Genomic DNA, 26,819 nt, shown 5'->3' on the forward strand with positions numbered 1-26,819 from the left:
TCTGTGGCCACACTCATGCACACTGTGGCTGTACTGGCTGCTCTATAGAAGGTAGGCACTTCCAGACAAGGAAGGCCTATACCTTCGGCTTTACCCTGTTAAAGAACATCAACTTGAAGACAGAGAGATCTTCACAGCTCACTAGGAAGCAGTACATTGCAGCAGTACAGCCCCAAAGACCCAGGTCTCCTGTTATAACAATGGAAGCCAAATATGTCCTCTCATTTGGATGACTGGAGCCTGCAGGAGATTTGGGGGCTGCTCATAATTTCATGGAATCCTGTGGAGAGGGTCCAGGCAGCTAGTGATACACAGAGAGATGTCCAGCCCAGGAGTAGGCAAAGGAGGCTTGGACTTGAGCAATGGGTCGAGCACCATCTAGGTAATGTTACTTATACATTTAAAAACATTTACTGAGACCAGGCCTTAGATCAGTACAAGAATGCTTGTCTAGCATGTTCTAGGCCCTGAGTTCATCCCTGCTAACACACACACACACACACACACACACACACACACACACACACACACACACCACACACTTACTGCCAGGTATGAATGGTGCACATCTGTAACCCCACAACTTGGGAGGTTGAGTTAGAAGGAGGAGGAGTTCAAGACCATCCTCAACTACATAGTGAGTTCCAGGCCAGCCTGGGCTAAGATCCTGTCTCAAAAAAAAAAAAAAAAAACCAAACACAAAGGAGCAAGACAATGACTAAACACTGCCTTTGCCAGGCTGTAGAGCTTTAGCAATGACCAAGACAGCTGTGGCTCTACCCTGGAGTATAGAGTCATAGGAAGACAACATGACCCTCCCCTCCGTACTTCATGTAACAGAACTGGCTGGGGCCGAGCTGGTGCTACACACCACAGGAGAGGCAGATACTGTATAAACTATAAGGGATACTGACATCAGGACCAGCGCTTTTGGGGCATTTCCAACCATGTGTTGCTGTTGCAATCTTTGTTCGAAGACACAAGAATCTGAAACTGGGTGCCCTTGGAACTCAGATCCACACCTATAACAAAGCTCATATATAAGACACTAGCTTAAAAAAAAAGACTAATAACATAGGCCTCTGTTAGACTAATAACATAGGTCTCTGTTAGACTAATAACATAGGTCTCTGTTAGACTAATAACATAGGTCTCTGTTAGAATTACATGGAGTAAGCTTACCAATATTCTGCATGTAACTGCTGTTTGGAATTGGACCTTATGTAATTTCCATTATGAAAAAGAAATAATTTGGCAAACATAAAGACACACACATATTTTTTTTCTTTTTTCTTTTCTTTTCTTTTTTTTTTTTTCCGGAGCTGGGGACCGAACTCAGAGCCTTGCGCTTGCTAGGCAAGGGCTCTACCACTGAGCTAAATCCCCAACCCCCTACTGAGCTAAATCTCCCAACCCCAGAACTTAAGTTTTTATTGATTTGTTTTATAGGTATTTTTTAGCATTTATTTAGTTAGTTAGTTTGGTTTTTCAAGACAGGGTTTCTCTGTGTAACCCTGGCTATCCTAGAACTCACTCAAAGCTGGCCTTGAATTCAGGAGATCTACCTGGCTTTCTCTGTCTCCCAAGTGCTGGGCTTAAAGGTATGTGCCACCACACACCACACAGCCTGGCTGTGTATGTGTGTTTTGCCTGCATGTATGTCTATGCATGTCTGGTGCTGAGGAGAGACCAGAAAAGGACACCAGGTTCTCTGGGTATAGTTACAAATGGCTGTGAGCTGACATGTAGGTTCTGGGGAGAACATCCTTAGTGCTCTTAACCACTGATCCATCTCTCCAGTCCCAAAATATTTATCTTGTTGTTTGTTTTGTTTTTTAAAAGACAGAAACTCATTAAGCAGCACTATCTGGTCTGGAATTCACTATAAAAACAGACTGGCCTCAAACTCACAAAGATTTACCTGCCTTTGCCTCCTGGGTGCTGGGAATAAAGGTGTGTGCCACCATACCATCTCTCTTTCTTTTAAAAAAGATTTTGTTATACTTTTTTTTTTAAAGATTTATTTATTTATTATATATAAGTACACTGTAGCTGTCTTCAGATACACCAGAAGAGGGCATCAGATCTCTTTACAGATGGTTGTGAGCCACCATGTGGTTGCTGGGAATTGAACTCATGACCTCTGGAAGAGCAGTCGGGTGCTCTTAACCGCTGAGCCATCTCTCCAGCCCTGTTATACTTTTTATGTTATGTATGTATGAGTGTTCTGTCTCTTGAATGTCTGTTCAAGCCTAGTGCCCTTGGAGGCCAGAAGAGGAGTTACTAGAATTACCAATGGCTGTTAGCTGCCATGTGGAATCTCAGAATTAAACCTGGATCCTCTGCAAGAGCAATAAGTGCCCTACACTGCCCAGCCATCTCTCCAGCACCCCTCATCCCTTTTTGAGACAGGGTCTCACTATGCGGCCTTTCCTGGCCTAGAGTTCCCTATGTAAACCAGAGTGGTCTTGAACTCATAAAGATCTTCTTGCCTCTGCTTCCCCAGTGCTGGGATCAAAGTCCTGCACTACCAAGAAGATCAGGTATCAATTAATGTGGCATATAATCTTTAACGTTTTATAAATAGGTTCAAAAACACACCTTGGAAACATTTTAGAAAGTTAAGAATATATAAGCAGTCTGGGCACTGGTGGCATATACTGGCAGCAGGGAAGATCTCTGAGTTTGAGGCCAGCCTGGTCTACAGAGTGAGTTCCAGGACAGTTAAGGCTACACAGAGAAACTCTGACTTGGAAAAAAAAAAGCTTGACAAATCTATACTACTTAGTGGGCTGGAGAGATGGCTCATTGGTTTAGAGAACTTGGTGCTATTTTGGGGAACCTATGTTCAATCTATAACTTCAGCCCCAAGGCTTCTATCACCACCCCATATCCTCTTTAAGCCTCATGTACACATGGTACACATATATACATGCAGATAAAACACTCATGCCCATAAAGTGAATTCAAATTTTCATTTGAGAGTCCTGGGATTAAAGGCATATGCCACTACCACCTGGATGATTTATTAAGCTTTTAAACACACAATTACACCTACAATGTATCTATGAGAAATTAACACCTTATAAACTTAGTCCAAACACACACACACACACACACACACACACACACACACACACACACACACACACACAGAGACAGAGACAGAGACACAGAGAGAGAGAAAGAGAGAGAGAGAACACAAAATTTCTTAAATGTAAAAATGTAGATGCCAGAGACTTTGTTACACTTATTACTCTCTTTGAAATTTTATGTTGTTTGTAGATATAAAACAATGACCATGAACACATATATGAAACCTGAGTGTACCCAATTAAAAAGACAGAGCAAGTATAAAGGTTTTTCTTTCTGTTTCCTTGAGATGTTCCTCTGGTTCGGTGACAAGAAAGCTCAAGAGTGAAGCATGACATGAAGAGCTATCACAGGCAACAGAGGGGGCGTGCCCTCACAGATGGAAAGAAATGGCTCCATAGATGTCACTGTAAGCCAAAGATTTCAATGACATTTTTATTGTATTATTTTGTGTATGGGTGTTTTGCCTGCATGTTATGTCGGTACAGCACAAGTATCCAGTGCACTCAGAGACCAAAAGATGGTAACCAACGTTAGTCCTGAGAAGCATTTCCACGACTGTCTGATTAAGCAAGCGATATTTAGAGGTGAACAAGGGACTGGCCAGAGGGCTGCCTCATCCTGAGTTGGGGTTTCAGAGAACAACCCCTCATGGGTTTTTGGGGTCCCTTTTATGGGGAAGGATTAGTTTTGACAGAAAACAGCTGCCAAGATAATTAGCTGTTAGTACGGACATAAGAGCCAGGGACTCAGGGTTCAAGGCTGCCTGGGGGGGGGGTAGATAAGTGTGATAGAAAACAGCTGTTGGGATAATTGGCTGTTAGAAAGGAGGCTATAAAAATAAGTGCAAGAATGTATCATGTTAAGGGGAGTCAGAGTCATCAAGGTATCTGGGAAGATACATTTTCGAAAGGCAAAAGGGCAATCGTAGATCACAGGTTTAGGACTTTAGCAAGGCAGAAGCCGTGGTGGACACACATTATGGTGTTACAAAAGTTCAGCCTAAGTTGAAAAGCATGATGTGTAGGCTACATTGGCTTAAGAAATAGAAACTTATTCTTGTAAAATATGGAGACTTAAAAACAATGTATAACAACCTGGATCCTGTTCAGGTTTCACACAGATGCCCTGAAAACCGGAGTTTCAGACAGTTGCCAGGCAACATGTGGGTGGGGGATCCAACCTCTACAGGAACGGTCAGTGCTCAGGACTGCTGAACTATGTTGTGCCATTCCTTCAATTGTTAAATCATTTATTTTGAGACAAGGTCTCATTTTTAAGAAATATGTAGTGAAACTAGATGGTAATTCCTGTGTTTGCTAGTATCTGTAAACAGAAAAGGGAAGCTGGCTGTGGTGGCCCAAACCTTTAGGCCCAGCACTTAACAGGCAGAGGCAGGTGGATGTATGCAAGTCTGAGGTCACCCTGGCCTAATCCCCTCTCAAGAAACCAAAGAAAAGAAAGAGAGGGAGTAGGAGGGAGAGGAGAAAGAAGAAACCAACCAAGGATACACACACCTCTTCTCTAATTGGACCAGACAACACTGGCCTGGCTCGGTTTCCCTGGACGAGACATCACTCTTCAATGGCCTCTTTAATATAGCCATTTACCCGCCATCTGAGTGTCCCTAAACTAGGATGGCTACTTTCTTCCCAGGTGGCTCTGAGACCTCCCCAGTCTGGATCCAGTGTAGAGTATACAGACAGACACACAAAGTAGCTGGGCTTCCAGGCCCTAGTGAAACCAGGCCCTGAAAGTGATGAAAGAATTAAAGAAAGGGATGATTAGAGTCTCACAAGGAGGAAGACTTGAGGCCAGCAGAACTTCCCTGGAGGCTGTTAGTTTCAGGAAGGGCAATTAAAGTAACAGTGAGTGTGTCCTTTGGAAAGCAGATGAGAAAAGCCACACAAAGTTCTTTTGGAAAACAGAGAGGCGGAGCAGCAGGGTACACCTACCAAGGGAGAGCAGGGGGAAAGGAATGTGGTGCACTGGGAGGTGACCCATGATGAAGAGCATATACTTCTCTTCCCCAGGACCTGAGTTCTATTCCCAGGACACACAAAAGGTGGCTCACAACCACCTGATAAAAACAACTCCTGAAGAAGACAGAGAGCAGGGAAACACCCATGCCAATGTGTTTTGGATCCAGAGAATGCTGCTTGGGATAGTTTTGTCAGTGTTCATCCCAAGCACGGTTCGTTTTCCCTGGCAAACAATCCACTGTATCATTTCAATCACGAATAAGATGTGGAGCTCTGCCTTTGGTGCCTGAGGCAATCATTGAGTAGTAAGTGGATCCTCGGCCAGAAAATGAAAGCTAAATGCATACATACATACATACATACATACATACATACATACATAAATACTCTGACTGGTAATCAACAGTCGCCTAAGAATCAGTAGGCATGGAATATACCAATGTTGTTCCGACAGACCCCAGATGAGTTTTAACATACAGAGACCTTTCTAAATGAGCTGTTTTGGTAAAGCAGGGCCAGAGATCTTGTAAAAGAGATTATGATGTAGGTGGACCTTGAAGTGGTAAAACTGATGCTACAAAAGATTTTCTAAACTTGCTTGGGAAGCACGAGGATACACATAATATAGTGTAGCTATAGGAACTCTGCCTCCAATATGACGGGAAGATAAGTACGTACACTGACCAGACTTGTTAGAACTGTAGGAATGAACATTTTGTAACATATTTGAAGTTTAGGGTTGTCGAGAAGACATTTCTGCTAATGTTTGTTCCTCAAGATTGACCTCCAATTAGGCTCCATTACCATACAAGAGGAGACAACCGCTTTTAGGTCCATCCTGTAACTTTTAGGTCCATCCTGTAACAAAGAACACGCTTCTAAAAGGCAACTCTAGGGGGCAGCACAGGGTTACAGCCATCATTAAGTCTTGGTCTGTCATTAATTTTCCTAGGTTATATTATCAGGAAAAGCATCATTCTCCCAGGTGGGCAAGATGAACCTGGATCACAAGAATTCAAAAAGATCAAGACTGATATACTCAGGAAATGATTGAGAGCTGGGTTTGGTCAGAACATGCCTGTAACCCCAGCACTCAGGCAAAGACAGGTGGATCATTGGGAATTTAAGGCCAGCCTGTTCTACATATGAGTTCCAGGATACAATGGTATTCCAGAAAGAGCATGTCTCAACAAACGAACAAACAAACAAACAAACAAACAAGCAAACAAGCATCTCAAAAGGCTGGGTGGCAGTGTGGTAATCCTGCTGCCTGACATATCTTTTTTAAAAAATTATTTTTTTTATTTTTTTAAAGATTTTTTTATTATTTATTATATATGAGTACACTGTAGCTGTCTTTAGACACACAGAAAAGGGCATCGGATCTCATTACAGGTGGTTGTGAGCCACCATGTGGTTGCTGGGATTTGAACTCAGGACCTCTGGAAGAGCAGTCAATGCTCTTAACCACTGAGCCATTTCTCCAGCCCTAAAAAATTATTTTTAATTGTGGGTTTGTCTCCATGGGGAGGTCAGTGCACATGAGCACAGGGGTTGCAGAGCCCCTGGAACTGTAGTTACTGGTGCTTGGGAGCCACTGCTTAGCCACTGTGGGTTTTTAAGGTGGGTTCTGGGTAAAGGGTTTTGTTTTGAAATTCAACAAAGACTCTGGCCTGGGCTGGGCTGGGTTGTGCTGCCCATCTAGGTAAAAGGTTCATTATTCGAGTAACTAATGCCATGGACAAGCATATGGGCAGCCCCATGGCAGGGACTCTGAGGCAAATTCAGGAGCGCAAGGCAGAGCAGGAGGTCCCTTTTACACAGGTCTCAGGAGAATAGGGAGGTTTCGTGCCATGTGGTTGATGAGTAGGTCACAGCATAGGTCTGTAGTCAGGCTGTGCCTGATGCTCGGGGCAAGGGAAGGGCCAGGAATCTAAATCCTGGAGGAAGGATGAGAGAGGAGTCTGCTGCCCTGGGTGGTCTGTGGAGTTACTGGAGTCAGCAGCCTGAGCCTGTAAACTTCCTTGAAGATATGAGACTGGCACCTGCCACTCTCCTGGCATCTATCTGAGCACCTAAAGAGCGTGTTAAAGGACCATGGACAGACAGGCTTTGGTAGAGGGTTTGATATTTCCTTTACAGCAACTCTAAGAGAGAGGTTGCTGCAAGTGGGTATGACTTGAGTCCAAACCTAACACCGAGGACCTGAACTCAGGTCCTGGTGCCTGTGTATCCACAGTTCCACTGCCCCAGTCCCAAGAACTTTCTAAAACCTCAAGCAGAAATCCTTGGCATACTGCTCTTGCTCTAGGGTTGACATTCAAGGAAGCCAGTGCGGCCCTTACTCACTCCTGCTCCTCTGTTCCCTAGTGGGCTGCACCACTGTTCTGTTCTTCAGATCATGCAGTGTGTTCCGTCTCAGGGCCTTTGCACAACCTGTTCTCTCTCCCTGCTCTGTTCCTCTCCTAGATCTTCTCAGTTTGTTCTTCCCACATTCTGTCTGTGTTCCCTAGTAAAATCTGAGCCATTTCCCCCAATCCAAATAGAGGGTGGAGCATGGGTGGAATGCACCCCATTAAGTTCCTATCACAAGAGTGAAGGGGAGAGCATGCAATGGCTGAGGCCTCAGTGGTGACTGAATTCCAAGCACATGCTTTTCAAAGGCCCCTTCCTGGAGGAACCTGAATCTCCCGCACTCCATTGTCCTTGGGATCAAATCTGCCATAAAAGCACAGGTTTTTGGAGTTCTGCTCAAACAGGTTTGGAGCTTCCTAGAGTCCTTAGCAACAAAATATCTTTGGGAATTTAGGGAAATTTTCTTTCCAGTAAGTTCTGCTTGTGACCACACCTTTCCTAATGCCATTGAAGCAAGCCTCACTACTTTACCTCCTGTCTCCCTTATTTCTGTCTCTGTCTCAATGTAGGGAGTAGCTATGGAGTGTCTTTGATCCCTGCTAAGAGTAAAAGTCTCTGCCACAGCACTTGGGAAGTGAATCCTTTGCAATCTTTTTAAAAATTAATTTACTTTTAAACTTTACGTGCATTAGTGCTTTGCCTGCACGCATTAATGTCTATGTGAGCTGGTAGCCCACATTCTCCCTGCCCTTCTTTCTTGTTTACACCCTGTAGCTTGCATGAGCCACTCACTTATCTGCTTGTTTACCCATAAACCTACTTGCCCATCTGTCCGTCCATCCATCCATCCATCCATCCCTCCCTCCCTCCTTCCCTCCTTCCCTCCCTCCCTCCTTCCCTTTGCCCACTTAGCTACCTGTCCATTCCCTCATTCATCCCTTTACCCGTTTGTTAACCCATCCAAGCGTATTTTGCATCTGTCCATCTACCCACCTATGTGTCCATCCATTCGTCCATCTGCCCAGCCATCTATCCATTATCCCATCTAACAGATATTTTGTGCACTGTGTATCCACTGTGCACTGATCTAGACACTGTGATGTCTTAGTAAGTGAAAGAGAAGCAATCTGTGATGTGTAGTGCCTAACTTCAGTCAAAGTATTTGGGAGGCTGAGGCAGGAGGATGGGGAATTAAAAGGCCCAAACAAACAAAGCAATTTTGAGGCCAGAGTTTGTAAGATCATATCACGAAACCAAGTGAAACAAAAAGAAGGCAAAGTCCAGAGTGCTGGGATTAAAGGCGTGTGCCACCACCTCTCGCTTAGCACATCTTTTTTTCATGCATAGTTTTTTAAGCTCCATTGCCTTGAGGTCTATGGTAAAAATTTATATCACATATCATGGTGACTTACGAGAAGGCTGCTCATTTCCGTGGTGCCAGGAAGCAGACAGGAAGGGACCAGGTGCAGATACCTTCCCCGAGAGTATACCCCAGGTATCTAATTCCTATCGGCTCCACCCTGAAGAGCCTCCCTTACCACCCAATAGCACCACAGGCTGTCGACCAAGCCTTTAACACATAGATCTTGAGGACAGTCTAGATCCACACAGTAACAAATTTCCTTGATTTCAGCCACTGGAGAGGCTGTCAAACATCCTCTCAGTTCCACAACATGCCACATTTCTCCTGCAGGAGGTTGACTTCAGGAACAAATCTTCCAAGCTCTTGGTCAGGCCTTGTGGATCCCATCCCTTCCCTAATCCCAAAGTTTACCAAATAACACCATACTTCCTGGCTCAAGTGTGCTCCCTGGACCCTTAAGATAAATTGTTCCCAACATGAAAGTTTGGGCATTGGTGGTGCTGTGATCTCTGCCAGGTTTGCAGTAGTGACAGTGGATGAACTGATCTTCCTCCAAGGGTTTTCTATTGAGGTTGGTCGCTGAGGATGGAGCCAAGAACCTCATGCATGCTCTCTCCATCAGGCCTTGACCTATCAGCAGACTACACCATGGCTCAGGACGTGTCTCTGCTTAATTGTGTGGGCTGCCAGCTCTGTACACCATGAGGGTCTGCTGGACTGCAACCCACTTGTCAGAGACTTACCCACTACATTTTCAGTTAGTTTTTGTTTGTTTGTTTGGGCAACAAGAGTAGCATACTTCTGGAATATGTTCATCAGGGAGAACCCCCAGAAGCCACGGGATTATGGTGTTGATAACTCTTATCCTTCCAGCCTCAGTGTAACCTGAGGGACTTTGAGGATTTTAACATTTTTAGAAGTTCTCTGCCCTATATCCCATATTGATGTACCTGGGTGGCCTTCATTTTTCTGTGCCAGCTGACAGTGCTGGGATTGGAACGGACTTCCTAGAAAGTTGGCCAATGTTGTAAACACGGATTGCGGATCCGTCCCCACCAAGCTGGAGCCCAGGAATAACCCCAATGCTGAGGAAAATGGACATTAAAATCTCACAGGAAGTACAACATGTACCAGGAAGGTCATGCGGTGAAGCTCAGCCCCCAGTGCAGTGGTGGCAAAATGTGGGACCTTTAAGAGGTTTCTAGGTCGTGAGCGCTAGCTTGTCCCTTAGCCATGGGTTATCCATTACTGCATTGTTACTGTAAAGGGTGTCTGATCACACTCCCTTGCTCTTCTGTCTGCCACAGAGAGTGTACCAAAAAGCCACGTATGACCCCTGACCTTGGATTCCCTAGCCCGGGGAATCCTAGAACCAGTCTGTTCTTTACAGAACATTCAATCCTGGTTCTGCAGTGACATCACACTATAGACTAATAAATGCCACAGTGATCACCTGCTTTGAAGGCAAAGCCTCAAAGACCCGATGGCCACCCCTGTGGCTCTGGCCAGGGCCTCCAGTTAGACTAGGGTGTAGTGACTGATGGCAACACTGAAGACTGACAGAACACCCCTGTGAACTGTCCTTCCCAAGGGACAGAGAGAAAACCAGAGAGCACCTTTGACAACCAGAAAAGCATCTTTAATATCTTGAAGCCATAGGACACAGCTGAAATCCCTAAATGTGATCCCCGAGGTTGCAGTTAAAAGGTTCAAGCCACAGCCTCACAGGATCTTGTGTATGAAACTTAGGGCAATGAGCTGGAAGCAGGACCCTGAGACTAGTAAAAGGATGTGTGGGAGGACTCGAACCAGCCCAAGTCCTGATCTGAGGAACAACAGTTGAGTGGCTAGGTGCTCTGGGGGAGTTCCTGTTCATAAGCCAGTGTAGATGCTGGCCATGCATGTACCTTGCAACTCAAGACAGAGCCCCATCTCAGCCCTTCAAAGGAATAAGGGAATTTCTAGAAATTTTATCTATTACTGAGGTCATCTGTTTCCTAACATTTGACCATAATACACAAGCTGGGAACTATCTAGGGGGCAGGGACTGGTTTTAGATCCTGGGCTGTCTGGTTTTGTGAGTTGCAGGCTGGTGACCCCCTTAATCTGACCCTATTCCTTCAAGTGCAGGGCAGGCCCAATTAAGTGGTGTCTTTTGGGATTTGCGTGAGAATTATGGTGGGGGCGAGGCCACAAGAGCCTGAAACTGCTTAGTACACTAAGCCTCACACTTAGCACACTAGACACACTAGCTACCTGGGCCCTCGAGGGTTAGGTCCCGTGAAGGAGCTGCATGAGCAGATTCCCTATGCACTTGCACCGCTCCTGTGTTTACCAACAGTTCTGGCAGGAACTCCCAAGCGGCCAACCTGAGGGCAAAGAGCAGCTTGCGTGTCAGAGGCTAGTGTGGCACCATGGCCTCTTCTAGGAATCCCTGTAGAGCTGCTGCCCAGCGATGAGGAGTGTGACCTCGAGGGGTAAAACTGCGAGGTTCAGGTAACATGGAGCTGGGTCACAGATGGCAAAGCTCTCCAGACCTGGGCTGGGAGCCTGATGCTAATTGGCACTGTTGTACTGGAGACCTCGGTCAGGCCATGGCAGCCTTCAGAGCCTGGACTCCCTGAAGCGGAGCCGAGCTGCTATGCAGGTAGTGCTGAGGATCAAGGAACAGGCTGGGCACCAGGGAGGACCCCTTCTTACACAACCTACCTTGTCCCATTTCTTCAGTCTGGGGCCCCCTGACCTCACTGTGCCTTTGTCGTTTGTCAGTGACCAACGGGATCATGCAACGTTCGAGAGTCAGAAAAGTAAGGGGATACAGGTCCCAAGCCCAGCCTTGGCCCAGATACTACTGGTGGCAGGTTCAGAGTAGGAAAGGCACATGAGTTACTGCCTGTGTAGACTGGGCAAGGAAAAGAAACCCCAGGGTGAGATCCAAGCACAGCACAGACCTACTGAAGGAACAGGGCGTCTGGAGTGATTCAGGACATGAGCAGGTGTGGGGGGCGGGGAAGCAGATGGGATAGCACCAGAGCGGCCCGGCTGGGCGGTATTGGCCAGGAGGAAGGGGTAGAGATATGGTTATTGCTACGCCGCAAGGCTGGGAAGCCTCTGGGGCATGGTCAGTGGGACTTTAAGGCTGCCAAGGCAGTGAGGAATGCTCAGGCCACCTGCAGGAACCTGACAAGCTCACAGAGGAAGCCCAGCCACTCTTCTTGGGTCCACATGACTCAGGGCCCTCATTCAAGTACTGTATTGTAGACAAACTGCCACCACAGCTGTCAAGAGCAGTCAGCAAGGTCTTCCTAGAGGCCCAGGGGTTTCTCTGGACCCCAAAGAGTCCCTGTCAGACAGAACGGGGTGGCAGAGGAGGGAGGCAGTAGTGAGGTGTATGCTGGGTTATTGTGGAACTCTAGGAGGCTGGAAAGGAGCATCAAGAACAGGGTAAGAGCTGGAGGTGCAGAGGTAGGGAGCTGCTGGGGGTGGAGACCGTAAGGGTCCGTGGCCATAACTGCAGTGGAGAGTGAGGCCCAAAGGTTCTAAGCTTAAGACCTCCCAGCCAGGATGCATGGCTTCTGGTACAGATTTCAGTACTCCTACAGAGTGGGAAGTTGTCTGTGCACAGAAGTCTGTGGGGAGATGACCAGAAGTCAGGAGTACGAGGAAAGATAGGAGATGGATTTTGTGTACCACCACCTCATCCATCTCGAAGGTGACCCACAAGGCCCTGGCAAGGACAGCTGAAGACCAGAGAGGGCTGAGGGTACTGGACTGCTCAGTAGACCACCACTGAGCCTCTGAGTTGACTACTGCAGGTGAATACATGAGAAGGCAGACCCTCTGACAGGGACCTTGTTTTCTTGCAGAACCCACATGAGAAGCCAAACAGTGCAGGTACCAAGGCGAGGAGGATGTCCGGTCACCTGCCCTGTCTCTTGTGCTCATGTGTTGTGTGCATGCTCACAGATGGGCCAGGGCCAGAGCTGTATGTCCACTGCTCTCACACACACCAGTAGCGGCTGCCCTCTGTTGCCGTCCCCACTGCCTGTGCCAGGGTACGGGAGTCTGAGATAGAGAAAGGGTTAGCGCTGGCAGTGGCTAAGGCTTGGCACCTCTACCTTGGGAAGCTGGCACACAAGGTTCCTGTTGTTCTTCTTTCTTTTTTTTTTTCGGAGCTGGGGACCGAACCCAGGGCCTTGCGCTTCCTAGGTAAGCGCTCTACCACTGAGCTAAATCCCCAGCCCCCCTGTTGTTCTTCTTGGCTCCAGGAACACCCTCCTCATTTGCAGAAAGGACATAATGCTAGGAGGTGGTGACAGGGACTCTACGTCACCCTCTTGCTGATCAGAGCAGGGACCCAGTAGCCGGGCCAGAGGGGATGTGCAGCTGGTAAGAGGAGGACCTCAGCAGAGCTGGAGGATCTCTGTGGGAAGGGGGTCTTGGCTGCTTGGCCTGCCCTTCATCCCACTCTGGACTTTCACACATCCACAGCCAGCAGCTGGTCCCCAGAATCCTGGATGAAGGCTGCAGACGAGTGTCCTTGCAAAAATAACTCTGAGCCCGTCCCCATGGGAACAGGTTCCTGAGAGCACATGAGCTGGCTGAGGCCCACACAGAAGGCCCACAGAGCGCACTCCTGCACACAGTGACCAGGGTCATGGCTGTAGGCGCTCCAGGTACTGTGGCAGGGGGTTCTCCTTGACATACTTCTGGATGTACCAGCAGGTGAGGTGGGCCTTCAGGTCTTCCTCCACCACGAAGTCCAGGGCGGCCTGGGTCAGCAGAGGGAGAACAGCTGTTAAAGGAGCAGCTTGCTTGGGGACTATGGCCCACTGAGTCACCAGCTCTCTCTGTTACTGCTGCAGGTTCTCCATGTGGCTAACCTTCCCACTTTGCCTAGGCCATCATCTTGAGTTCCCTCCCTGGTAACTGGGTTAACACACAGATTGGTCAGGTCCTGTATAATAGGGCACAAGGCTCTGGAAGCCCCACAGGGAGGGCAAAGAGGCCTCCTATCTAGGACAGCTAGGGGCAGGGAGTAAGGGAAGGACACAGGATTGGGAAACCAGAATAGGGCTCTCCTAGGAGCGCACCAGTGGGGCTGCACCTGAAAATCATTTGCTTCACCTATACTTGGTCCTAAGGCAGCCTGGGATTTTGAAGTGCTTGGGAGAGGCAGGTGGAGATGGAGGACCAGGGCACGAGGCCACTGACTTGGACACTCGTCCACTTTGCATTACCAGAGCTAAGCAAGTACTACATGCCAAGTCCTAGTCCCAACGGAGTCAGGCTGTGGTGCCCCTATGCTCAGAATAGTGGCCACCTGCCACAGAGGGCCTAGGAGCTGCATAAGCAGTATCTGGGCTCTCCCACGGCCACCTGCAAACTCTTGGCCTGATGGGCCTGGGAAGCTATGCTGTGGTCTAGAGGGAAATGAGTTAACTACCAGTCTATCTTCTCTTAAGGGGAGGCTGATAGCCGAGTTCTGGTCTGCTGCCCATCCTACCTTGGCCAGGTGCTTGGCGATGCCACGCCCACGGTAAGCATCTGGGACCTCTGTGTGTTGCAGGTCCACGATCCGTTTGCCCACATATTCATAGAGCAGGACAGCCCGGTCATGACATCCTGGAGCAGAGATAGAAACAGCTGAAGTGTAGACTCCAGGAGCCCTCAGAGCTTTGTCATTCCCCATGTGGAGGACACGGTGAAGGATAGTATGAGGAACCGACTACCAGTGTGCTACAGGAGCCGAATATTGACTGTGCCTCAGCTTTCATATGCCCAGAGTAGGGATAGGACAGCATTCCTCAGAGGGCTGTGTTAGTGTTCAATGGAGTACTCTCTGCAACAGGCTGGTGCTTACAACACACAATTACCCACAAGTCCTTGCTATTGTCAATTCCACTCAGCTAAACCCCTTTGCGAAGGTCCAGCACAGGACACAATAGAGCCCAGTAGATCCGTGACTTCAGCTGGAGGAGGAGGAAACAGGAGGCAGTATCAAAGCATAAGACCCAATCTCCCAGCCAAGACCCAAGACCAATCTGAGGCCAAGACCAGCCTGAGGCCACGAGGCACAGGAAGCAGGAACGGATGGGCACCGACCCTCCCAGCCCTGTCGGGATGAGAGCTCACCAGGCTGCCAAAAATCCTGCTGGCAAATGGGACTGGGAAGTTGCTCCAATCACAATCTGTAGTTCTCCCCACATCCATCCAATGTTTACTGAGTTGTAAACACTTTTGAGGTGCTGGGCATACAGCAAGGGACAAGGATCTGCCCTCGTGGCTAAGAGAAACAGGAAAAGCGAGCAGTCTGGAACATATCAGTAGACGGGAAGCAGACGAGAAATGCTGGACCTAGGAGATGCTCTAGCAGGGTCACCTGTGCAAAGGCTCAGGAGCAGTTTGGATGCTGGTGTGGCTAGCCAGAGTGGACCAAGGGAGGGGGAAGTGACATGGTGAGTGCAGTGCCTTCTTAGCTGTCATGACCTAGGTCCTCAACAGAGGGTTGGAAGGTAGCTCTTAGTTTCACAGACTCCTCCCACAGGAGTCCTCCCGCTGCATCAATACTCTAGGGCAGAAGAGTCCAGCTGCCTTAGTCCCAGTGTGAAGAGGAGGCCAACTGCTGCTCCAAGGGGGTCTCCCTTTGAAGGACTTGTTGGGGTGTACTTCAGTAGAAGCCAAAGGTAATCTAACACTTTTTATTTGAAGGGATTGTGGGTATGAAAGAAATGCTCAAGCCGGCATGGGGAGGGAGAACCATTATGGCAGTGGGTGCCAGAGGGTTCCAGGACAAGGCCCATTGGCTGGAAAGGGCAGAGTTAAGGGAGGAGCAAAGGAAGAACAAGTGCAGGCATGGCAGGAGAGGCCCTGAAGCCAGATGGGATCGTAGGGTTCCCTAGCAATAGAATAAAACATGTCAATGGCTGTCTGTCTGCCTATCTTTTTTAGATCAGGTCTCAGGGAGCCTAGGCTGGCCTAGAACTTACTAGAGCTGGGCCTGAACGATCTACTTTCTCTCCTTTTTCTTTGGTCTTTCCAGACAGGGTTTCTCTGTGTAGCCCTGGCTGTCCTGGAACTCATCCTGTAGACCAGGCTAACCTTGAACTCAGAGATCTGCCTGTCTCGGCCTCCAAAGTGCTAGGATCAAAGGTGTTTGCCACCACCGCTGGGCTAGACGATCTGTTTGTCAAAAGCGAGCTGCACTTCACAATTTTAACTCTCAAGCTACATTTTACATGTTCAAACATTCATGGGCCAAAGGATCAGCTCTTAAATGCTGCATGCGTCCCCTGCCTGTACCAGGCATTGTCACAGGGGAATGACAGGCTCAGTGGAGAGTCACATTCCACACACATTCCAGGAACCTTCGAGGGCTCTGCCTCCTGTGCAGAGTCTCCTGAAAGTTCCAGGAGGGAAACTATGACTCGTGTCATTTCCACAGGTAGACTCCTGAGATCCAAGTCGTTGCGGTTGCACGGGGGCTGGAGGCAGAGTGCAACCCAGACCTCTTTCCAGGCTGTGCCTCGGCTCCTTTTCTTCTTTTGAGACAGGGTCTCACTAGGTAGCCCAAGCTGGCCTAGAACCCAGAGTGCTGAAATCGCGGACGCGCCTCGCCACAGTTAGCCAGAGTGCTCTGATTCATGAACTGTGCCCTCTGCTTCCCACCTCCAAACCTACAATGCCATCTCCCTTCTGGGTCAGATCCACAAAGGCCATGGCCTTCCCCTGTGCTTAAACTCCCTCCTTAGATTGATTTATTCTGGGGCTGTGCCCATTTCCTGCCAAGGCCCAGCTGTAACCTCCACAGCTATAGCTCCCCTATAGCTGCAAGATGGGACACAGGTCTGGTTCTGTACTTAAGTCCCGCTCTGTTCTGGCTGTTCGGAGTGAACAGAACTGACACAGCACTCCTTAGTATTTTAGTAAGGGAGACACAAATGACAGGAGTCTCAGGAGATGGGTACAGAGAACAGAGAAGGGGTACAGAGCAGGGGTGGGTGAAAGCTGTCATTATAAAGAGGGCATCTGGTTCTTGTGCAAAGGACCTGAAGGAAGGAGGGACCAGGGCACTTTGGTGTGAGGAGTCCCAGTGGTAAAAGCAGAAGAAACAAAATCCCCAGAAGCCCAGGACAGCAAGGAAGCCAGAGTGCTGGCCCTAGTAAACCAGGTAGTGTAGGGAACCAGGTGACAGGGATCCTAGGGCTGACCATAGACCAGCTTAAGTTCCCAGAAGTCTTGGGGGCTTGGACGGTGGGGGGCAGGAGGGAGTGTTGAACTCTTTCGGACTTGCTAATGTCTTCAGTCTCTTCTTGCTCTCAATCCCATGGAGCCTACTCAGCCTATGGGCAACCCTGGGATACCTCAGTGATTCTCTGCCTAGGCCTTTGATATCTGGTGGTCAGGACCAGTTACCACCTTGTCCCTATAAACCCATCCAGGGTAGACATCCAGAAAATATCTCTCAAAACCCTGCTTCTTTCTACCAGATGCCTGCTGAGACTGGAGGTGGACCAATGGTATATGGCATACGGTAGCCCCAAGGCCTGGCCCCTGTGCCTTTGGTGGGGTCCCCAGAGAACAGTCAAGTCCCCAGCAGGTGTTTGCTTAGGCCTGCGGAGGTCCGTGGGTTTGCTTTCAGATAACGCCAGCAGGCTCCAGCCACAGCCCAACTGCAGCCTCTCCCTACGGCAGCCACTGACAGTTTGATTAGCTGCTTGCTTATCTTTCCACTTGTCACATCTATACCCAGGGCCTTCCAGTTGGACACCACCTTCTTCGTCCAGGTTTTCCCTCAGAGGCTTCTTCCCCTGACTGTCCACCATCATGGGACAGGATGCACACGTGGCACTGACAGCTATAATGACCCTCAACCCCTGTGCCACGGGTGAGTAGTCACTGCCACCTAGATTAGTGGCAATCTAGGCTAGACGGAGTGCCCCAGACCTACACAAGCATATTGGGGGCACAGAGGATTCTGGGAGGGATTGGAGTGAGCCTTCTTGCAACAAGTAGTGGTCCCAGAGCCTGGAGAGCTGGTTCAACAGTTGAGAGGGCTTTTTGCTTTTACAGAGGACCCCACTTCAGTTCCTAACACTCATGTCTGACAGCTCACACCTGCTTCTAACGCCAGCTGCCTGATCTGATGCTCTTATTTGACTTTTACACACACACACACACACACACACACACACACACACACACACACACACACACACAAAACACAAATCTTTAGGGGCTGGAGAGATAGCTCATTGGTTAAGAACACTGACTGTTTTTCCAGAGGTCCTGAGTTCAATTCCCAGCAACCACAGGGTGGCTCACAACCATCTGTAATGGGATCTGATGCCCTCTTCTGGTGTGTCTGAAGACAGTGACAGTGTGCTCACATACATAAAATAAATAATTTAAAAACAAAAACAAATCTTTAAACACATACACACAAACCCTGAGTGGCTGAGGGAAGTAAGAAAAGGCCATGCAAGGGCCCAACCTTTCAGCCTTCAGATGACAACTCTCAGAAGGCAATCAAGGATCCATTCTGGACTAGTTGTCCATCAGCCTTGTGCCTTGGTCTCCCAAGCACGGAACAGTGGCTACACGCCCAGCATTTTCAGAACGTCAAACTGGAGCCATGTAACTTGGGTTCCAGTCTCCTCCACAACAACAAACTCCCTCCATGCTCCCTGTCACAGCTGCTCAGGACTTAGACATTTCTTCCCAACCCTGCTCACACTGCTTCGACTTGTACAGTACGAAGCTCCCCACTCTATCACGTACCACAGTATGCTCCCCCTCGACACAGCCTTAGGGCTCCTGGTCCATGGCATCTGTCCTCTTTCCAAGGCATTTTTAGGAACCCACAGGTCAAAGCCACACCCCAGTTCACATGTCCAGGTCCTATATTATTCGTCCCCTTGATCTCTTAGCCTTATCCTACCTGTCACGCTCCTTTATGCCTGCACCACTCCTGGGTGCCCTCAAACACACAGTGGGTACTGCAGGGCCTTTGCTCTCAACTACTCCTCTCACTTGCTGCCTTTCTTCACCGCTACAGCTGTTTCTTGTCTCTTTCAGGTCTTTACTTAAATACCACCTGCTTGGAACTTGATGCCAAACAGCAGCTCTGCCCCAATATACCCTTTCCTTCCGCCCAGCTTCACTTCTCCAAGGGCCTTTGTTTTGTGAGATGTTACGCAATTCATTTGAGACCCATCTCCCTCTTTAGACTGCCAGCCCCACAAGTCCTGGGCATCTGAAGACTGCTGGTAAATGGTAGGTACTCAGTAAATTACTAGCCCAGGCTGTGCTGAGGAGCTGAGGAGTGGTTGCCCGCCTCTAGTCACTCTGTGTCCCCATCAATGGGGCAGCAGGTTGCAGAACGGTTAACTTTTAAGAATATGGTCTGTTCGCAGCCAGCTCTCAGAGTACTGTCCTTTTGACTGGACCCATTTGGAAGGGAAAGAACGAACAAACGAACTAGCCCAAGGGTTTGGCCTTTCTCTCTGTGGATCTGAGGTGCCTCCACAGTCACCTAGAGAAGCAGAGCCTCCCTGGAACTAAGAAAAACTTCAGAAAAGAGGATCTGAAAAAAAAAACCTCAGATAAGGCCTCTCAAGTGATCAGGGCCAAGTGTCACTGTCAGCTGAGCTACCATCAGCATGACAACAGGTCTTGTTTCTCTATGGAAAGAGTATGGCATGGGGCGGCTGGGCCCAGATTTGAATATGACTCTGGTCTTGTTAAGGCTGAACAGGTCACACTTCCTGCAGCCTCAGCCTCAGTTTACTCATCTATAAATGGGGCGGTATGTCACAACACAGGAAGTAACAGCTGCCGCCACAAAGGTTAGGTGGCACAAATGGGAGACTAGGCCTCCTCTGCTTGTGACCAAGTGCAGGTTGGCTCAGGAAGTCAGGATAGGGTGCTACACTTGACTACTTACAACCTACTGGCTGACCTCACACAAGTGCATCCATCCAATCAAAATAAGCGCAGTGGCTAAGTCCGGTCTCAGATGTCCCCAGAGGGTCCAGCTGGGAGGAGTGGGCTACAGAGAGTTCAAGGTCCCATATTCCACAATCTTTTCCAGACCTTAGGGAAATGGGAGGAGTGTCGGTCTGCTGGTACAAATGCTACAGAAGATGAGGCCTTGACCTCTCTATCTGGTTTGAAAAGTAACCATTTATCTATGTTTATCAGCACTTGCTGTGCACCAAATGTGTCATTCTGAACCTTTACTGCCACTGCAGCCAAAGCGGTGTGCACTACAGCTATCCGCACTGCAGATTCTGGGAGACCGAGGCACACACAGACTAGACAAGTTGGCCAAAGTCTCAGAATCACTCACTACCCGCCTCCTCCTCCAGGTCACACATTCCCTGGGTTATGCCCTAGGCCCGCGCAGGCTCCCCCAGGGCGGCAGGAAGCAACCGAACACCCGGGGGTTAGTGGAGTGGCAGGCCACCAGCGACCGGCTCTCTGAGATCCAGGGTGGCAGCCCTCCATCCGCGATGCCGAAGGCCGGCTACGCTAGCAGGTGCGGGCTGCCCGGACCGGCGCGCTCCGGCGGTGCCAGTCGGGGTTCGGGAGCCCTCCCGCCCGGGGATCCGTCCGCCCGCAGGTCCCGCCCCGTCCCGCCCGCGCGCGCGCGCAAACAAAGGCAGCGCGGTACCGTTGAGGCGCACGGAGAACTGGCGGCGTTGGCGGTCGTGCTCCACGCGGATGGGGCCTCCCTGTTCCAGCGCGCTCGGCGGGGTAGCGTGCGCCATCGCGCGCACCAAGACTGGGGACCGCGGGCCGCAGCGAACTGACTCTTCGGCGGCGCGGGCCGGAGAAGGGGGCGGGGCCGGAAATCAGCTGTGAGTCACGTGCACGCGCGCACGGTCTGTTTGGATACATTCCTGGAGTCTCTTAAAGAGACCGCGCTGCGCGTTTCGCTCGCGGCTTCAACAATGATGTGCTGGCCCATCAAGGGCACCGATTGTCTTCCTGAATGCTCCAGAATGATCATTAGGACCCACACGGACCCATCTGAAAAGCACGCAATGACCTGTGGGGCAATTCTGAACTTCCCCGGGACAGCCATCGAATTTTAGGCATTGGCCTCACTGCAAGCCTGAGGCATAGATATGTCAGACCTCTTTTACGCAAGGTATATCTACTCTCAGCTGGAACCGTGCGGGCTGGCGCTATGCAGCCCATCCACTCCGGGCACCTGTAGCTGATTTTGAGAGATTACCCCGAGGCATATTTAGGACTGGGTGAAAAGCCACCCCTCCTAAAGAAAGGCAGAAATGTGAGGTCCCTAGGGAGCTAGCTACCCAGGAATCAGTGTTTCCCTGGAAGCATAGTATTTGGAAAGCCTGCCCACCGAGAATGTTCACAGAATCACATTCTGTTAATTAAGGTGCACATTTGATGTCCGTATCTAAGAGACCACAGATAAACATACAGAAAGTTTGAGTACACCTCAAATGGAATGCTTGAAGGTTGTAAATTGAAACCTGTACAAAATGTGTGTGTGTGTGTGTGTGTGTGTGTGTGTGTGTGTGTGTGTGTGTAAGAGACAGAGGAGGGCGATGGCTGGGGGGGGGGTGTGTGAGGCGCGGGACAGACCAACCAGGAAGTATTTTACAGCTAAATGGAGATCTCCGTGGGTTGATGTAGCTCTGCCCCCTGACTTTTAGCACTACTGACTAAACAGCTTTTCCTAAGAACATCCTATCAAATGGAACTACACAATATTTACCTTTCAGTATCTAGTTTCTTTGCTTCCACCTGTCATCAGCCATGTTGTTACTGCTATCATGTTCATCACTGTGTCAGAGATTTTCCAGTGAGCATGTACTAGTTTTCCATCACGTGTTAATAGGTTGTTGTGTTGTTTTGGTTCGGGGCTGCTATGAGTAACGTGGATGTCCTCTGGCCAGCATTCCCTTAGGTAGCTCCCAGGAATATACTGCTGAGTTTTATAGCTGGTCTATATTTAGTTTTGTGAAAAACTACAAGATCCTTTCCATATTACAATCTTACCTACGTTGCTACAGATGGCTGGGTAAGCTGCAATGGGCATTTTGTCATTAGTGGCAGTGACTGGCTCTTGAACCTTTTCCCAGCCTGCCAGGCCATTTATATATCCACTTAATGAACACTTTCCCCTGGTTTTTTTGCCCACAGATTGTTCCTTTGACTTCTTCCAATTATTTTTATTGCTTGGTTCGGGGCCAGACATAGTATTGAGAGAATCTTTTCTGAGCAAATAATTTCCTTTCCTTAACAAGTGTGTGTTGTTACCACAGCATTTGTAAACAAAAGAAGGTGGAGGTGGGTCATTATATGCAAAGTGACTGAGAGGGATCCTGCAATCAGAGAGGGCTGTGAGCTCAGCTGAGTCAGGCCTGGAGGCCATGGTGAACTGGGAAGATAAAACCTGTGAGTCTCAGGTGACTTCACTTCCAAAGAATGTAAGTGGAGATGGACAAAATATGTTCCTGGACAGTGTCTGAACAGGCCACTCATCTGCAGGCTACTGGGCTTTGCATGACTGCCCGAGCACCACTTCCTGGGGAAGTTCTTGTGAATTTATGCCTACAGACGTGGCATCTGACCAGCCAGTCTGGATGGGGATGGGGATGGGGATGGGGATGGGGATGGGGATGGGGAGGGGGAGGGGGAGGAGGAGGGGGAGGGGGTGTCTGGTCAGATAAACCTCCAATAGGGCCTAGCACATGGGTTCTCACCCTTTCACAGTGGTTGTCTAAGACCACTGGAAAATGGATATTTACCTTGCAATTAATAACAGTAAAAAAAAAATCACAGTTAAGAGGTAGCAATGAAAATAATTTTATGGCCGGGGTGGGGGGTCACCTGAACACGAGGAACTTTATTAAGGGTCGAAGCCTTAGGAAGGTTGAGACCCACAGGCCAAGCACAATACAGATTCTTTTCTTTGACTCTTTCTTCTCTGCTTATGTCCTTGCCCAGGTCTGTACGCCCTATAGAAATCCCTTCTGGAAGCCAGGGATCCTGCTGGTCTGTAATCCTAGGACTTGGGAGGGGAATCTCAGCTACATCCTCATATGAAACCCTGCCCACCCAAACCAAATCCACAAAGTCCTTTCTGGAAAACAGAAGAACAATGTGAGCGATGAAAACATTTGCTGGAGGCACTGAGTCACTCGGTGCTGGAAGCTTCCCTGTGGCTGTGCCTGCTTAAGTCTCACAAGGACCAGAGGATGGGCCAGCCAGTGGATCTGACTTGTTTGGGTGCTCTTGAATCCACTGAGCATCTCCTGAGGAGCAGGCACTGTTGTGGGGACACAAATGAGCAAAGCAGATGACGTTCCCTGTGCCTTTGGTATTGCCCCACGGGAATGCACTTGACGGATGGAGTTAATGCTCCTAGATCCACCTGCTTCTGGGATCATGTGTTCCTGGAGGCAAACTGGCTTCAGATAGGGTGGCCATGACAGCTTCAGCTGAGATGGAGTCTTTTTAAAGAGGGCTCAAAAGAAGAAAGGGGTGAGCGAGTTGGGTGGTTAGAAGGAGAGGGGAGAGCAGTCCAGCAGAAAGAAGAGCTAAAGCAAAGTTGAAGAGGAAGCTGCTGACTGCCATGGGGTCATCTGGGCAAGGGTCTCTCACACTAGGTGGGGAGGGAGTAGAGGGGGAACGGGAAGAGACCTCTGTGGGGTTTATGCATAATTTCAAGCACATATGTAGATAGAATAGTAAAGGGATACATATGTAAGAGCTCCTTTGAGCAGGCATTCCACGAGACACTGAACCACCACCACCAGGCCTCCGTCTAAAACAATGTCCACCTGACGTTTCTTTCAACCCCTCCCCCACCTACCTGACCAGTTTTTGGTCCCTGTGCTTTTGCCTTTGCCGCAGAGTGTCACACACCAGGACCCTTGCCACCTGTGGCCTTTTGCTCCCCACCCCCACCCCATTCTGAGGCCCCTGCGGTTGGCTGGTCCACTGGGTCACTCGGCACCGGTCCCTTCACTGCTACATAAGAACCGGGAAGTGATGCTTAGTACTAAGTGATGCTCAGTACTCCTCTGCCAACTGCACAGGGGTGGGCCAGAAGTAAACAGGGATTAGGGACCCTGCACTGGTCCCAAGGACGGTGACAACATGGCTGTTGTTCCTGGTCCTAAGCTCTGCCCCCAGATCCCCATGACTAGGAGGTGTCCATGGAGCTACCTGAACATTGTGGACACTTTGACCCTTTGTTCCACTGCAGCCATCCAGAGAAGAAGTGAAGACATTCTAAAGGCACTGTTGTGTCTCTCCAAAAGACAGACTGTTGAAACAATAGACCCCGAGGAAGTAGGAATTTCCCCAGGAATTTCCTGCCGGGAGAAGGAAAAGGCTCGAGCCACAGGGAACTTGCCAGCTGTCAGAACACTGCAGATGGAGACTGAAGCCCAGACAATGACGGTCTACAGTAAGCAGGGAAGCAGGACCACACCTTGTCTGGCACTGCTTGGATGCGCTCATCCTTGGCCCTCAATTTAAACTTTGATCCCACTAAGATCCTGAAGGCTTAAGGGTTTGCTGGAGCTCTTTATCACGGTGCCACATTGAATAAATCCTTTTTTTTCCTCCTCTGATTTGTACTTTTAATCTGGCTCTTTTGGTTGTGTTATTGAGGATGAGTGGCCAGATCTGACTTGGGACACGGGTTGTGACTTCTCCCCAGTCAAGTTTGATAATAGTACCAGAGGACACAACCCCAGGGAGGCAGACAGACCTGACCTTGGAAACTGAACAAACTGGAGACCCCACCCACCCACTTTGCACAAGTCACTTAGCCTGATGTGGGGGTTCCCTCACTCACTCCTATGAGGGAGCTGAAGTTCCACCAGGAGAGGCGCCCACAAGAGTTCAGTACCAGATCTTGGATCGATTGATTCCTGGTCTGTTTGTCTCCACCGCCTACAGTTTGGTAATCCTCAGTTTCTCCTCACGTGTGAAACAGAACTAATGAACATTTGTCTGGTGTCCAGGTATCTTAATGTTGGAGACCAAGGTTGGCTCGTCTGTCCCTGGGCTGCTGTGTGGTCTTAGACTAGTCACTTGATGTCCCTCCACCATGCTCCTGCAGACTTGGCTTTCTGTGTTCTCCAGCCCTGGGGCTCCCACTCCATCTCTCCTTCCAGGGCACACAGCTTTGCTGGGCCTGAGTGAAGTGTGAGTGGGTGGGATGGTGGTGGCTCTCTGTTTGACAGCTCAGCAGTTTTCCAGTGAGCCCTCTACCTCTACTTCACCTCTCATCCTTTAACTTTGTGTTCTGATTAGAAGCATGGGGGTGGGATGCTCATGTTAAAAGCTTAGGGAAAAAAGGAAGAAAATATTAAGAAGATAAAAGTCCCTCTTAAATCCATCCACCTTGCGAGCCTGGTTAGAACGAAACCTAATCTTGTCACCTATTGTCCACCCGTGCTTTCTGTCTGCAACCGCATGTTCTGGACTAGGGATAGTAAGAACTGAGGCAAAGTGCCTGTTCACACAGAGACTTGGCACAAACATGGTATTGTTTTCAAAAATGTCATCAAGTCACAGTGGTTGAGTTTTCTGTTTTGGTTATTTTAGCTTGGCTTTGGAGACAGGGTCTCTATAAAACCCAGGCCAGCTTTAAATTTGCAACCCTACCTCAGCCCTGCATGTTCAGGCCATAGACACAAACACTTTTTTTTTCTCTACTTAGCAATATATTATGAATATTTAATTTTTTTTCTTTTTTTTTTTTGGAGCTGGGGACCGAACCCAGGGCCTTGTGCTTGCTAGGCAAGCGCTCTAACCACTGAGCTAAATCCCCAACCCGAATATTTAATTTTTAATATATATGAAACCAGATTCATTCTTTAAAATATTTTTTGTTGATTTTTTTTGTTTGTTCATTTTATTTTTTATTGTTGCTTTTTTGAGACAGGGTTTTACTATGTCTGGTTGGCCTCAAATTCCTGCCTCACCCTCCCGAATTCTGGGATTACAGGTTTCCACACCACCATGGCCAGTTCAAAAATACTTTGCAATACCATTTTAATGAGGTCACTGTTATAGTTTAGATCAGAAGCATCCCCTCCAAGTCCCACATGTTGAAAGTTAGTCAACAGTTTGAAAATATTGGGGTTGGTGAACCTTTAAGAGGTAGGGCCTATTAAAAGAGGATAAGTCACTGGGGTGTACTCTTGAAGAGGGTTTCGAAGCCTTGACTCCTTCTTGCCTTCTTTTACTTTGTGGCTATGAGGCCAGTGACTTGTATCACCACAGTATACTGCCACAGGCCCCAAAGGAGGGGTCTCCAAGGCTATTGCCCAAACCAAACCTCTTCTCTTTAAATGTTTATTACCTCAGGTGTTGTGTTAGACTGGCGGAAAGCTGCCAGCAGAGTTGTAAAGTCAGATTTCTTTTTAAAGATTTATTATTTTTAATTTTTTCTGTATGAATGTTTTGCCTGCATATATGTCTGTGTACCGTGTTTGTGCCTGATGTTTGTGGAAGGCAGAAGAAAGCTTTGGGTCCCCATTGGAACACTGTCGGAGAATAGAGAGGTGTGAGGAGATTTCTGTGTTTGTGAGAAAACGTCGAGGAAATCAAGACAAGGGCTAGAGAGATGGCTCAGTGGTTAAGAGCATTGACTGCTCTTCCAGGGGTCCTGAGTTCAATTCCCAGCAACCACACGGTGGCTCACAACCATCTGTAATGAGACCTCATGCCCTCCTCTGGTGTGTCTGAAGACAGCTACCATGTACTTATATATAATAAATAAATCTTAAAAAAAAAAAAAGAAATCAAGACAAGAGTCTCATGACCTCAGTTTCTTCAAAAACAGCATTGTTCTTGGCTTGGTCTTTTGTGTCCATCACATGCAGCTTGCCCTGGTGATTGTTATTTACCCATGTGACTTCTATTAGCCCTCAGAGCATAAATTGTCTGATGCTCTGAATAAAGCTGACCATTGCATAAGACTTCAGTCTGTCTCGTTTATTGGCCCCATTCTCCCAGGTCCCACC

At 48.7% G+C, this 26,819-nt stretch overlaps 1 protein-coding gene and 1 long non-coding RNA gene across 3 annotated transcripts; one reads left to right on the plus strand and one right to left on the minus strand.

Moving 5' to 3' along the window:
- Positions 1 to 10,410: 10,410 nt before the first annotated feature.
- Positions 10,411 to 20,590, minus strand: Natd1 (N-acetyltransferase domain containing 1). 2 transcript variants are annotated; one of them, NM_001170541.1, is made up of 3 exons: positions 20,468 to 20,590; positions 14,300 to 14,418; positions 10,411 to 13,565 (listed from the first exon to the last, which is right to left on the minus strand). In NM_001170541.1, exons 1-3 carry the CDS (start codon positions 20,562 to 20,564, stop codon positions 13,449 to 13,451), a joined length of 333 nt encoding a protein of 110 aa, NP_001164012.1. In that variant the 5' UTR covers positions 20,565 to 20,590; the 3' UTR covers positions 10,411 to 13,448. The 2 variants fall into 2 exon arrangements, with proteins under 2 accessions (NP_001164012.1, XP_063125578.1); XM_063269508.1 differs by lacking the exon at positions 20,468 to 20,590 and adding an exon at positions 18,574 to 18,792.
- Positions 14,418 to 24,426, plus strand: LOC102546946 (uncharacterized). The gene is made up of 4 exons (XR_357632.5): positions 14,418 to 17,680; positions 18,871 to 20,947; positions 22,095 to 22,259; positions 22,780 to 24,426. It is a non-coding gene; the product is annotated as an uncharacterized LOC102546946 (long non-coding RNA).
- The last annotated feature ends 2,393 nt before the right edge of the window (positions 24,427 to 26,819 follow it).

Source organism: Rattus norvegicus, chromosome 10 (assembly GCF_036323735.1).
Source record: "Rattus norvegicus strain BN/NHsdMcwi chromosome 10, GRCr8, whole genome shotgun sequence".
In the NCBI taxonomy this organism is placed as follows: domain Eukaryota; kingdom Metazoa; phylum Chordata; class Mammalia; order Rodentia; family Muridae; genus Rattus; species Rattus norvegicus.